This window comes from Blennius ocellaris (genome assembly GCF_963422515.1).
Source record: "Blennius ocellaris genome assembly, chromosome: 3".
Classification (NCBI taxonomy): Eukaryota; Metazoa; Chordata; class Actinopteri; order Blenniiformes; family Blenniidae; genus Blennius; species Blennius ocellaris.
Window position 1 is genome coordinate 17565897 of NC_137652.1, and position 14143 is coordinate 17580039.

The 14143-nt window shown below is 42.9% G+C and overlaps 1 protein-coding gene across 2 annotated transcripts; it reads left to right on the plus strand.

The window, feature by feature from the left end:
* Positions 1–1148: 1148 nt before the first annotated feature.
* Positions 1149–13022, plus strand: gaa2 (alpha glucosidase 2). 2 transcript variants are annotated; one of them, XM_080519057.1, is made up of 21 exons: positions 1149–1284; positions 1929–2031; positions 2707–3276; positions 4093–4238; positions 5172–5337; positions 5458–5554; positions 5982–6101; positions 6457–6575; positions 6673–6804; positions 6882–6992; positions 7846–7959; positions 8039–8123; positions 8213–8330; positions 8436–8569; positions 8764–8915; positions 9716–9864; positions 9952–10093; positions 10209–10307; positions 11001–11165; positions 11567–11713; positions 11958–13022. In XM_080519057.1, exons 2-21 carry the CDS (start codon positions 1939–1941, stop codon positions 12018–12020), a joined length of 2922 nt encoding a protein of 973 aa, XP_080375183.1. In that variant the 5' UTR covers positions 1149–1284; positions 1929–1938; the 3' UTR covers positions 12021–13022. The 2 variants fall into 2 exon arrangements, with proteins under 2 accessions (XP_080375183.1, XP_080375184.1); XM_080519058.1 differs by lacking the exon at positions 1929–2031 and having other exon boundaries at positions 1175–1284.
* The last annotated feature ends 1121 nt before the right edge of the window (positions 13023–14143 follow it).

The window sequence follows — 14143 nt, forward strand, 5'->3', positions numbered from 1 at the left end:
TGAAGTGTTGCAAATTTCTGCCCTGTATGAAACAATATTTTAATTTATTGGGGTTTATAAAGGATTGTATCTGCATCCAGAGGGTAAAAGGGTTCATTTAACACACAGTTGGCTTTTTTATGTTCTCAATCAGTGTAAATATCTCAAAGGTGGTTTATTTATACACTCTGCCATCTTCACAACCTAACTGCGAGAGACCCGCACAATGTAGCAGTAGATTGGGAGTCTTGTCTATTAACAAAGAAGCTAAATCCAAGCATAAAAGTCACAGTTTGTGTGGTAAAGTTGAACCTCTTTGAATCAGACTCTTCCAACAATTTTTTTCTTTCAAAAGTTTCAGTGAAACCTACGGAGCCCCAGAGTGGCCATAGAGAAAAAAACAAAATAACGCGAGGGAACACAAAAATAATTTGTTCCCTCCAGTTAATAATTTGAGGGAACGAGATAATAACTTATGTCCACGAATTAATTCCCTCGAGTTGCGTTGTTATCCCCGTGTGTGTGTTTCCTCTGGGTACTCTGAAAATATGTACAGTATGTGAGGTTAATTGGTGACCAAAAATTTCTCCTTGGTGTGAATGTGAGTGTGTGTGGTTGTCAAACTGTTTGTCGTGTGATGAACTGGTGACCTGTCCAGAGTGAATCCTGCCCTCGCTCACAGCTGGGATTGGCTGGAGGGACAAATCTCACTTTGGACACAGAGATTGAGATACAGGCAGACAACTCCCCATATGCATAGGGAAATAGTTTTGGTGCAATAATGCCCCCACAGAATTAACTATAGAGGATGGAGAGAAGAAGGTAGATTATTTCAGTCCAGTGTTTTTGCTATTTTAGATCATGTATTATTGAAGAGGTGTTTTTTGAGGCATATAGCATGTTGAGTAACATCTGAGAAACCGAATTTAATTTGTATCTTTGGTAATCGAGATTACTTTATGATATCCTCCATACAGAGTGGGCATACTTCGAATACGTTGAAATTGGGTAAAGCTCCAGTATCATTATATATACTGAGTATCAACAAGTGAAAACAAGGGAAATCAACGCGTTCACATTCACACGTGACACGCGGAGCGCGAATGAGACGTGAGGCGGAAGTTATATAAGTTCCGAGGCGTCGTGAACGCGGCGCGGAGGTAAACAGAGGCTGTTTGAGGTCGCCTGCGTTGTGCAACACGCAGCTCTCTGGGCTTTTCTTCAGGGTTTCACTGTGGTCCTGTGGTGTGTAACCGGTCCTGTGCTCTGTAACGCGTGTGTTTGAAGCGAGTTAGAACACGCAAGGTAAGTCTGCAGACCCTCACACTGCTTTATGTGGATGTTGCCTCATATTAGCTGAAGTTACGCTGCTGCTAAAGTTAGCCTATTTCACAGCGCATTTCCCTGCGTTTAGTTTCTGCTTTAATGATCCGTATCGGATATTTACTGTGTTTTTATTTCTATGTTGTAATCACTGTGTGACAGGCCAGTTATTTAAACCTAGAACTGATCCAGGAACTAAATGTGTGCTTTTGTTGAACTTTGACATTCACGGTTTTTTTTTTCTACGTTGGGCTAAATAAAGTTGGCATCAGCAGTTCGTGTTGTTTTGAAATAGCCTGTCAGTAAGATATTGAAGCATCCCGATTTTTAAGTAGAAGGGACGACGGGTGTGCTCATATGACCTTTGTATGAAGCCTTAAGTTACAGCCAGTTTCAACTGCAGAAGCTCCACAGAGGATCATTAACTGTGCACAGCTGTTTGTCATCTCGCTGTCCTCATGTTACTCCTCTTTAATGCACTATAGCCTCGGTTTTGCTTAATATGCTGACAGTTTGAAGGAAACGTTGGTTTTCCTTCCAGTTTCTTCCACCAGCTGCAGGAAATTATTCCGTGTTAATCTTTGACCTCTCTCTCTCTCTCGCTCTCTCAAACTGACTCACTCCAGTATATTCACCATGGTTTCATACAAGCGCCTGAACCCAGAAGACGTCCATTTTTCCACCTCAGTTTTGTCCGAGGAGCTTCGTCCAGCTCCGGAGGAACTTCCTGTGAGTTGATGTCTGCTCACACGGCTTCACTGCTGCTGATCTTCATCTCTACATACAGAGAAAAAGATCACGCTCCCCCTCATTGGATGATCCACAATCTGATTGTTCTTTCCCCAGGATAATGCTCCTCCATCAGTATGGAATTCTATGAAATCAGAGTACTGGTATAGAAAAGACAATAAAACGACACAACATAAAACAGCCATTTACAATCTTTAACTCACTGATACAGCTGTAATGCTATAATCCAGCCAGTGTAATGACACTGATTGTGACCTAACATAACATTGACTAATAAAACTTGCAATAAAGCAACTTAAACTGTACTTTAACAGCATTTTTCACTTCTGTATTTGAGTGCAGTCTGCCAAAGTGAGAAGTTCCTGACAGAACTGCATCAAGGATATGTTTTGCTTTCCCTTCATCTACACAGAAGATTTATATATAGTGGGCTTTGTTGTTGTTGTGAGGACATTGTCATAGATGGAAATTTAAATTGAAGGGGTCTCTGAATTCCAGCCACAAATACAAGACGTTCATGTCTGGATAATGATTGACTCTGGTTTTACTTCTGATCTTTTGAAGTAACATGCATACTAATGTAATTTTCCTGACTGGCAGGGCTGTAAAAATGTTGCCGGATGCTCATTAACTTTGATCTCCTGTTGTTTTCAGGTGCTGGAGCCAGAGGCTGCCATGCTGCTGCCACGCCGGCTGCCATGCTCCATCACCACAGGCCTGCTGGTGATCGGCTGCCTGCTGCTGCTCCTGTGTGGGGGTTGGCTGCTGGGCACCATGTTCTGGCTGCATGGGCCCTCGAGCCAGCAGCCGCACAAGCCTCCGCTGCCGGCCCCCGGGAAAACGGTGGACCCCAAAGTGCAAACGTCTGTAAATGACTCTGCCGTTGCTTCCCGCCGGGAGGCCTGCAGCGGGACCCCCGAGGCCTGGAGGTTCGACTGCTACCCTGAACGCACGGTGGTCGTGACCCGAGAGCTCTGTGAGGCGAGGAACTGCTGCTTCGTCCCGGCAGCCGCACCTCCCGCCTCCAAAAAACGCCACCAGAACGGGATCCCTTGGTGTTTCTATCCTGCGGACTTTCCCTCATACTCTCTGGCGTCTCTGGATGAAACGCTGCTGGGGCAGAAAGGAACTCTCGTAAAGGGAGTGAAGACCTATTACCCTGGAGACATCCTCACCGTGGAGGTGGAGACGCGTCATGAGACGGACTCACGGCTGCGTGTCAGGGTGAGTCACATTCTCGCATCACGACTGGATAACAACATTATGATGTGGAGATCCCACTTTCGCTTCTAGAACGGCCCCAACGCCTTTGGCAAATGTAAAACTCTTTACATTTGCCTTTTTTTTCTGCTTCCAACACATCAACTTTTCAAACTTTTGCTGTTTAATATATCCAACCAGTAATATGTCTGAACTCCTGTCAAACGTATGATCTGCCTGACCTTTGCGACATGGTGAAAAATACGTTTTTGGTTGTTTTTCAGGCCCTTGTCTTATGTTCTCACAGGGTTTTTAGTGTCAAAACAACCAGTTGACTTTACATCTCTGTAATTCTTGTGACCTGACCAGTTACAGGAATTTTTTGCCATGAATAGCAGAAGATTACAACAGTTGACCCATTTTTAACAATTGAGGCAAAATAGTTTTTTGTCACAACAGTTGAACAAAATCAATTGTTTCTCCCAGCATTGGTATGATGCGCTGTTAGTATTGAAGAACATCATGATGATGAAGAGAAGGGCTCAGGATGCAGGCGGCTGTAAAAGCACACAATTTTTCACTTGTTTCATACAAGCATGTTCTCCGGGCACGACAAAGTAATGAGGCTGGTGTCAAACTGCAAGCATGTGATGTTGCACACCATCTGTGCTGCGAGTGCGAGAGTCTTGATGAATCTTGGAGACTTTTGAGGATGCTAATGTTGATACCGTGTCGTTTCTGTGCAGGCAAGCACCATGTCCATCCGTTCTCTAAACCCTTTAGTGTACGAGTGTAAAGTCATTGCTCTGTAATTTAACTTCATGCTGTTTTGTTCTCTAGATAACCGACCCATCGTTTTCACGCTTTGAGGTTCCGATCCCGGTGCCCACCGCCACTAAGAAAGCTGAGAATCCCGACTATGTGGTGGAGTTCTCGAAGCAGCCGTTTGGCCTCATCGTGACGAGACGCTCCACAGGAACAGTGATGTGAGGCCGACTTGAGTTAGACACCGTCTTTAGATCATGTTTAGAAATGAGAAATGGGGGGAGCTAATATATGAGCAAAATATGTTTTGATTTAAGCAGGTCTGGTTTCTGTCTGCAATGACATTTGTAGGTGTGTACGCAGACTAATCTGTGTATTTGGGGTTTATGATAACAGAAGGGGTTTAGGCTTGTCTTCAAAGGTGTGCAAATCTTCATCTCAGATGCCCTCATAGTTGGTCAGCTGTTTTGTTTTTTTTTGCCCTCAATGTAGACTGACAGGTACATTCTTTGCAGGCTCTGTGGTGTTTATTCTCTGCTTTATCTTTGCTATCTTAGCCATATACTCCCTCAAATCTTAGGTGGCACTGCAGTAGAGCTCAGTGACATTGAATATCACATCACAATAACTGGATGACAAAAGCTATCCTGACGGTCTCGTCTGAGGGCTGTTAAAACACGTGTATACAGACAAATCTCGGAAAGCTAGAATTTTGCAAATGGAATTTGCTACAGCTGTGACAAAGAGACCCTCTGAAGTGGAAGTTAAGATATTTAAAGGTTGTTGTAGACTTGTATACACCAAACACATTTCTATCCATCCATAAATACCAGTGCACACAAATCTAAGTACACTAACAAACCTCATCACTTAAGTGTGACAAATACTACACACATTTTGGCTGATATAACATCTCAAATAAAGGGGAAAAGTTTATTTTTCCATTTGATAAAAGCAACTGCTTATGTATTTCCTCCTTTCTTCTTGCATTTTTATGTTGCTTCTCTCAGCTGCTTCAATCGTTGCTCGAACGATTGAAGCGTCTCATTTTGTGATTTAAAAAAACAACAACATAATTGTCACTAGTCCAGGAATGTGTACCGAATAGCCTTTATCGTCCACTGAAACTGATCATTGCTGGTCTCTCCCGTTAGTTTGAACACCACCGTGGCTCCTCTATTCTACGCCGACCAGTTCCTCCAGTTCTCCACCTCCCTGCCCTCTCGGTTCATTTACGGCCTGGGCGAACACCGCTCCACCTTTCTCCACGACGTCCAGTGGAACACGCTCACCATGTGGGCCAGAGATGTGCCCCCCATGGTAATCACACTCAGTAATTCTGAATAGTATACTTCCTTTTGTTTATGGTTTTGCCGTCTCTCAACTGCACATGAAGACCACCTTAACTTTAACGTCTGTGTCTGGCTTGTTGAAATGCAGGAACAGACGAACCTGTACGGGGCTCATCCGTTCTACCTGACTATGGAAGAAGGAGGAAGTTCACATGGCTTCTTCCTGCTCAACAGCAACGCAATGGGTCGGTCCACCACACATCCTCATGAAGTTTCAATATGTGTATTAATGACACGGGATCACAATAAAGAGCTGACGCTCACGCTTTCGAAGATTTCATGAGTTCACATGACACACAGCTGACATTTATAAAACGGAAGTCTAAAGTGGAATTTAATTTTTGTAACTATAGATTAACTTCCTGTTGTTTTAACAAGGGAAGTCGATCATCATGTACTTGATCACTTGGAGCATTGCTGACCTAAGCAGAAAATTAGTTTGAACTTGTAGCCTTCTTTGGTTTAATTCTACCAGTGACTGTAATCAAGGGGTTTTAATGTTCCTCCTCCTTCTGGCTGTGTTGATTGATCTCTCTACCGGTTAAAAGGAATATGAACAAAGTTGATAATGCTCAAATATGAATATCTGGTTTTGTCATTGCTTTCTTTCAGATGTGGCTCTCCAGCCCGCCCCGGCTCTCACCTGGCGCACTATCGGTGGGATTCTGGACTTTTACGTCTTCCTCGGTCCTGATCCTGGTTCAGTGATTGAACAGTACCTGCAGGTTATTGGTTAGTCGACCATTACTATGTGGTGTGCTATAAACCGGTGTGGTTGGTATTCATTTTAGTTCAAGGTGCACAAGCAGCCCCAGGTGGTCTCACCAGAGAACCAGTCACATCACGAGAAAACAAATGGCACTTTTTACAAAACCTATTTGATACAACCTCAAGTTTTTCTTAAAGGCTTTAGTTAAATAAACTAAATGAAAAAGAAACGACATTCTTTTGAAGCCTCCTATTCACCAGTGTCATTTAACAAGTTGCCTTGACTGTTTTTCATTTGCCTGCATTTTTCTGTGCGAGGACACCTGCTGCTTTCAGTCGCTCTTCTCCTCACGTCATTTCGTCATTGTTGTTGTCACAGGACACCCAGCCATGCCCATCTACTGGGCTCTTGGCTACCATCTCTGTCGCTGGGGCTACAACACCAGTAACTCTACCTGGGAGGTTGTGAAGAGCTTGAGGGATTCTGGGATACCTCAGGTAGCGTTTGTGATTATTGTTTAATGACCCACCCTCCAGCTGCTGCTCGCTCTGACTGTGTGTGTGTGTGTGTGTGTGTGTGTGTGTCTGTTGGCAGGATGCTCAGTGGAATGACATCGACTACATGGAGCATTTTATGGACTTTACATTTGATCCCGCAAAGTTTGGCACGCTGCCCGACATGGTCCGGGACCTGCACGCTCATGACCAGCGCTACGTTATGATCCTGGTAGGCACACTTTAGGAAAAGATGCCCCTCGGTCTGTGTGTGTGTGTGTGTGTGTTTAACTATTGTGTATTTTCCAGGATCCAGGCATCAGCAGCACACAGCCTGAAGGATCATATTGGCCGTTCGACGAAGGACTGAAACGAGGAGTTTTTATGAAAGACGCCGAGGGAAAAACACTTATTGGAAAGGTGAGTCAAACTAACAAAAAAAAGAGAAGAAAATCATTTTGCACTTAAGTTTTGGATTGATTGGAGGTTTGTTTATGAACAGGGGGTCATGAAACGCACATGGGGGGTTCAAAATGAATGAAAACTCAACTATATCAGAGTGCATGGTACAATTACCACCGATCCTACAAATCTGATGCGTACTGAGGGGCATATGTGATCACGTTTTTTCTTTTTCTTTTTTATCTCCCCCTAGTGCACTTTATTTTGGCCCATTATGGAGATTACAAATGTTATTGTTGCAGTTTGAGGTGGTTTCGTGTTATCTCGGATAATGACCAAATGTCAACCATGTCCATCCACATATTGGTTGAAGGGCAGGGAACCAATCACCTTTATACACGAAGTGGAAGTCACCGTCAACTGAATAGCTGGAAAAAAAACCCAGACCGGTCTATTAATAACCTGCAAAACATTAAACTAAAAGGGCCTTGCTTGAAGTCAACTAGAATATTTTCTGTATAGTGAATATTGCGCCAGTGTAACACCTCCACACCGTGCTTCTCTCTGATAGCATTGAAACTTGACAAGAATTTGTTTTCCAGAAACCTTCACAGTTAATCCAGGGATGAACTGGTCAGTGGCCAGTCCTCATGCATAAACCTGTCCAATGGCATAACAGCCGAATCAAAAATCCTATAATTTATTGTACTGGTTGCTTATTTTGTCCATTTCCCTTCTCTCGATCACTGAGATCACAATGAACATCTAAGAAAAGGAATGACCTTGCACTATCGACACACCAAAACGTCACTGATGCTTTAATTATGTTTGTGTTTCTGTAACACAAGAAATTCTCTTCATCTTCCTGCAGGTGTGGCCCGGTTTGACGGCGTACCCAGATTTCTCTGATGAGGTGACACACGAATGGTGGTACGACAACCTGCAGCGCTTCCACGACAAGGTGCCGTTCGATGGGTTGTGGATTGTAAGTATGAGAAGAAGGGGGGGGGGGCATTGAAAGTTCTTGTGTAAAATGATTTTTACTTGAAGCTTTTTGGTTTCAGGACATGAATGAGCCGTCCAACTTCCTTGACGGGTCCACTAATGGCTGTCCATTAAACGACATCGAACATCCTCCGTACACTCCAGGTGAGGGGACTTTGGTTGAAAAATCACACAGTGAGTGTAGTGTTTAAAAGTGTCTGCTTGTTAAGATGTGTTCTCTTTTTTCTTTTCAGGCGTTCTGGGAGATTTGCTGCGGGCCAAAACCGTTTGTGCCACCGCACAGCAGAAACTGTCCCTTCATTATAATCTGCATAGTCTCTATGGACTCATGGAAGCTCAAGCTTCTGCAAGGTTTGGATCTGTATTAGTCACACACACAAACGCAATGAGAAAAACCTGGATATCTGCTAATCTTTATTTTTGCCCGCCTCCTCCTCCTCCTCCTCTGTTGTGCAGCGCGTTGAAGCGGATTGTGGCCAAAAGACCTTTTGTGATCTCTCGCTCCACCTTTCCCAGTCAGGGGTTGTACTCTGGTCACTGGCTGGGAGATAACAGGAGCCAGTGGAAGGACCTTTACACCTCCATAGCAGGTTCAAAGTGCTGCACAGCAACAATATTGTGACTCACCGAGAAAAAATAAATTCTGGGGAAAAAAACCCTGCAAAATAGACAAAATCCTTTTTTTTTTTTTTTAGTTCGATGTTTTGGTATAAATTTGTGTTTAAAAACCATTAATTTGATAGCTTGATGTTAGTTTTCTAATCAGTCGCCTCCTTGCGTCCAGGTATCCTGACCTTTAACCTCCTGGGCATACCGTTGGTGGGAGCCGATATCTGTGGCTTCAGCGAGGAGCCGCAGGAGGAAATGTGCGTCCGCTGGACCCAGCTGGGGGCTTTTTATCCCTTCACACGAAACCACAATGCCATCGACATGCAGGTGAGTCAATGAAATCAATGGTTCTAGGCGGTACAGGAGACGTGCCACATATAGCCCATATTGTGCTTTACAGCTACTTTCCGAAACATGAAATTAATTCAAATCACCTCAGTTTACTTCTTTTCTGAGTGTATTTTAACGATAAGATCTTGTATCACAATGCTGAAACAAACAACTGGAAAATATCCAAAATAATTCTCTTACCGTAGTGTTGTTTTTGTCAAACTTCAAAACAAACTCACACATCCTGTCCCACACTTAAATATTACAAGTGAACCACCGTCCAAGAGAATCTGGATCAAGCAGTCGTGCGCCAACTGATTTAATGGTTTACATTTCCCCCCCAGAAAACCCTTCTTTTGATTTTGGGGGATAAAAAAAAACAACCCATTTGTTTGAACCCTTTGGGATTTTATGTATTTCAATAAAATAAAGTTTCACAAAGCCATTTGCCCCTGCTGTTCAGAACAGACTCGATACACCATCTGGAATCCATCAGTGGAATGGCCTGATGAGATGCTGTGGAGCCAACAAACTGTTCCATTTCATAGCCGTTCCCGTTTTATTTTCATTTGAGTTTTTAAGCTCAAGTTTGCAGCACTTTTGAAATTTCCGATTTATAAAATGAACTTTAAGTTAAACGGTAATGAAATTCATCAGTATTTGTCAAAGATGGAACGGAAACATTTTTCATATGACATCACTGATCGATTAATAGTTGTAAGTGATGAGATACTGTTTGAATCTATTAATATCACAGACTGCAATTTGAACCATTGGTTTCTAAAATGTTTGTCCAGCCTCAAGACCCGATGGCCTTCAGCCCGTTGGCTCGGACAGCCATGAAACAAGCTCTGCTGCTGCGCTATTCCCTCTACCCCGTCCTCTACACGCTCTTTCATCACGCACACGTACACGGACACACTGTGGCACGGCCGCTAATATTTGAGTAAGTAACACTCTGGAGCTTTCACTCTGCTTTTATTCGTCTCTGTTGAGCGTCGACGTCACTGTATGTGATCTTTCTGTTTAAAAGATTCCCCAAGGACGTCCAAACATATGCAATCGACAAGCAGTTCCTTTGGGGGAAGAATTTACTGGTGACACCAGTTTTGGATCCTGGAATGGATCATGTGGTCGGTTACTTCCCAGAGGGTCTGTGGTATGACTACTACACGGTGAGACTTGCTTCTCCTGTACATCTCGTGTTAATGCGGCGCCTGGAATTACCAAGCAGCTCTGTGAATAAACGCTGAATGATGGAAAGTATAATGGCGCTCTCGTGCGTCTCAGGGCGATTCGGTGAAGAGTAAAGGGGAGGAACTCCGACTTGCCGCACCTCTGGATAAGATCAACCTGCATTTACGTGAGGGTTCAATTATACCAACGCAGGTAAATTTAAACCGTTTATTTTCTTTTTTGTGGCAAATCTTGATTATTGTTGGTTATCTGCCTTTACAGCACATGGTAACCAATTGCAATACAACATGAGGGGAAGCAGATTTATTATATTTACTACTAATTCACCGGGCAATTTACATTTGCTTCCATCCATCTCTAACATTTGATCTAAATTTCAATTTCTGCTGGAGCCAATCCGAGGTGGCCATGGACAAAAAGCAGGACACGACACCGACACATTACAGTCCAGAACCGAGGAGACCGTCACATATATACTGAGTATTTATAGTGTCCTTTCAAACACGTGATTTTATACTGTGAGAGGAAACCGGAGCACCTGGAAAGAAAAAAAAAAAAAAAAAAAAAGCACAAGAAAAACGTATAAACTCCACATAAAAATTCTCCCAAACCCAAATGTGGATGTGTCGGCCTGTGTTTATTAAACATTGCCCTTGCTCCTAATGTGTTGTTTTCACATTCTGCCTACATTGATTGGTAGTTATTACTTCAGACTTATGAACCGAGAGACATTAAAGCAATTATGTGGAAAACAAAAGTACTGACACAAAATTTAAAAAGTCTCATTTATTGATGTCTGTTTCTGATTTCTTGGATCTTAAGTCAGGATCCAGCTCCTTGGGATTCATTAACGGTGTAAATTCCCCTCCGTGTGCGACTGAACAGGCCCCCAATCTGACTCTGTGGGTCAGCAGCGGTCAGCCCCTCCACCTCGTCTCGGCTCTGTCTGACGACGGCTCGGCCGGCGGAGATCTGTTCTGGGACGACGGCGAGAGCGTCGACACGTACGAGAACGAGCAGTACACCTATATCGTCTTCGACGTGGCTCAGGTGCTCGCACGCAGACATTTTGGCAGAAAAATACAATCAAACTATAGAAGCTGCGGATCCCGTCAAATAAGAACAGTTTGGATTCCGTTTGAAAGTGGCTGAAGTCTCATCACAGTTTCTAGTGAACAGTCACCATTCACATTAATGTTAAGTTGAATTATTTGTCTTTTTTTTTGTCAATTCTGTTTCCGGTGAGTCGCAAACCTCACAAGGTGACGACGACACACAACGATGAAGATAAAGAAGACAAATCACAAGCAATGAAAACAAAGAAATGTGACCAAATTATCAAATGGATCATTGCCTCTTTTAACCCGTTTTTTTCCAGATTCTTAAATTTTTCCTCACACAAAAACTGGAGCTGGATGTTGATGTAACCTGGTGATTCGGTGTCTCTGCAGAACATGATGAGCTCTCAGGTGCTGCACAGCAACGTGGAGGCCACGTACATCACGGTGGAGTCTGCGTCTTTTTACGGCGTGAAGAAGAAGCCGAGCCGAGTGCTGGTGAACTCCCAGGATGCAACGTTCACCTACAGGGAGAACCAAGTGAGTTCAGGACCAGAGTTGGTTCAGTTGCCTGTCAACGTCTCTCAATGTCCGACAAGATGATGAAGATGAACTCTTCAGACGTGTTTGCTGAGTTATTACAGGATTCAGGCTTTTATTTTCTATCAGATTAAAAGCTGTAGAAAACATCAGGAGATTCAGTGAGAAGCGGAATAAAGTTGCCCGAGGTGCAGTGTGATTGGAGCGTGGATCCACTGATCATCTTTGTCCTTCTTTTCTGCAGGTTTTGACTGTCACAGATCTCGGTTTGAACCTCAGTCGGAACTTCACCATCAGCTGGAGCTAAAAAAAAAAAACAACACATACAAGAAATCCTCTCCATCTCGAGTTTTATTTCCTCATGAAGTGACAGCTGAGTGCAGACTGCAAGTATCAGGGCGGACGTGGTTCTCATTGTTTGGACTCTTTGTTCCACAACGTGGGACGTCGGCGAGGAGGCTGAAGTGTTTTGTTTGACTTCCCGGAGGACTCCTGTGCGTCTCCACACGGAGAGGAGGAGTTAAAACACTGAAGGTTCGGAGTTTTATTTCATGCCTGCTGTGGAGATCAGAGCCAACACACACTTTGTTACACATCAGTGTGTAAGCGCATGTAGGCTACACACACACACACACACACACACACACACACACACACACACACAAGAACCTTTATCTCATCCTCGATTCAATCCATCCAGAAAGATGAGGTGCAATAAATGAGGATAATGTAGGATTGTTTAAAATGTGATGAGAATCTGGAGAAGGTTCATGTTTATTTGTTTGGTTTTTTTTCCATGCTTGAAAGTTGTTTACAGCATATTTTGCACTTTTTCATCCTGCAGTTCGGTGGATGTAGACAGAGGTGCCTTACGATTCCTTTCTTGTGTGTTTGTAAGCAGATTTGACCTTTTTTTTTGTTTTGTTTTGTTTTTATTCCATTCGAAGCTTTAAATCAAACATGTTTCCATTACTGGAGACCTGGCGCGCATGAGGAGTGCTGAAACTGCAAAGCTCAATGTTGTACAATCCTTTGACTGTGGTGTTTTGTTTTGTTTTTATGTTTGAGCTGAAACTAAAAGTAAAAAAAAAAATCTTTGTTAGAGTTTAAGGCAGATGCTCTAACATGCTCATCTGAATTTTTAAAGCTTTTTTTTTTTTTTTACGGAATCCCAGCTGAGACAAATCTGCACCTAGTACTAGCTTGCTGTGAAGTAACACCATCAAACTCTGTAAAATCGCAGATCCTAGGAAGTAAACTGTGAAACCAAAAATAGGCAGTATTTTATGACACGTCATGTTTTAATTTTTTGTAAATGCTGAAATATAATGAGATCAAACAATTGGAAGTCTGTTCTTTTTTTTCCCATCAAACCAAACGTGTCGTTTTATTATAGTATATAATTTGTAATGCACAAAAATGTTGTGTTTTTGGGGTTTGTTTGAGAATGCACTGAAGTCCAATGACCACTAGAGGTCAGACTTTCTCAATCATGTGATCATTCACAAACCATGTGTTGATTGAAACGTTTAACTTTTTTTTGTTCAAGAAACTCATCGTGGGCTTTAGATTTAGGGAGAAAAATAGCAAATTCTGTGCCTTCATCTCCAATCGAAACTCCTTCCAACATAACTTTTTTTTTTCTTTCAAATATTCAATATTCTTTTTGACATCGTGCTTTGCACAAATGAATTGAATTCAGATATTGTAGCTTGGTGCTAAATTAAGAAAATTGATGACTTTTGCTTTCCAAATAGATTCATTTAAAAAGAGTAAAGGGTTGAATCATTTTTCCCTGAGACTGAGAGCAACAGTAGCTCATAAAAGTCCCATTAGAAACAATAATTCTTACTAAGCACAACTGAAGTCGACTTGGTTTCGGTGCCTCAATCGTGGTCCTAATTTTTTTCACGTGGCTCTATAGGAAAACTTGTTGCCCGTGCCTCAAATGTGGCGCAGCTCCTTCTGGCACCCTGAAACTTGCATGTGAAAGTTTATCGGACAGGACACCCTCATGTTTTCCCTCCGCAGCAGATTATCACACAAAACTTTCTGTTTTTGCTACTAAAAGCAGCTCCACAATCTCCACCCAAACCCCGTAGTTAATGTAGATACAGGAAGACTCTCAGGATGTCTGTCATTAAGATACGGCCCTGTCATCTGAGGGCTCTGATAAGTTTTTTTTTAACTTAAAAAATAAGCTTTCCGAGCCGATGATGAAAGAAGCAGTGAGGCAGAACCCAGATCTCATGAGTCACGACACCAAACATGTATTTCGCCGTCCTTCAGCACTGAAAGCCAGAGCCAACGAGCCCCCCTCTGATAGCAGGGTTACGTTTGATAAAGCAGACTTGCACTGGGCCTGTTTTCATTGGCCCCCGTGCAAATGTTCACAGGCTAACTGTTTCCAGATGGGCGTTTGACGAGGGC

Excerpts from the sequence above, each read along its gene's own strand:
- gaa2 (XM_080519057.1), top strand. The coding sequence starts at position 1,939 with ATGGTTTCATACAAGCGCCTGAACCCAGAAGACGTCCATTTTTCCACC. Across the intron at positions 8,570-8,763 it reads CCTTTACACCTCCATAGCAG|GTATCCTGACCTTTAACCTC; the intron begins GTTCAAAGTGCT and ends CCTTGCGTCCAG. Across the intron at positions 9,865-9,951 it reads GCACGGCCGCTAATATTTGA|ATTCCCCAAGGACGTCCAAA; the intron begins GTAAGTAACACT and ends TCTGTTTAAAAG.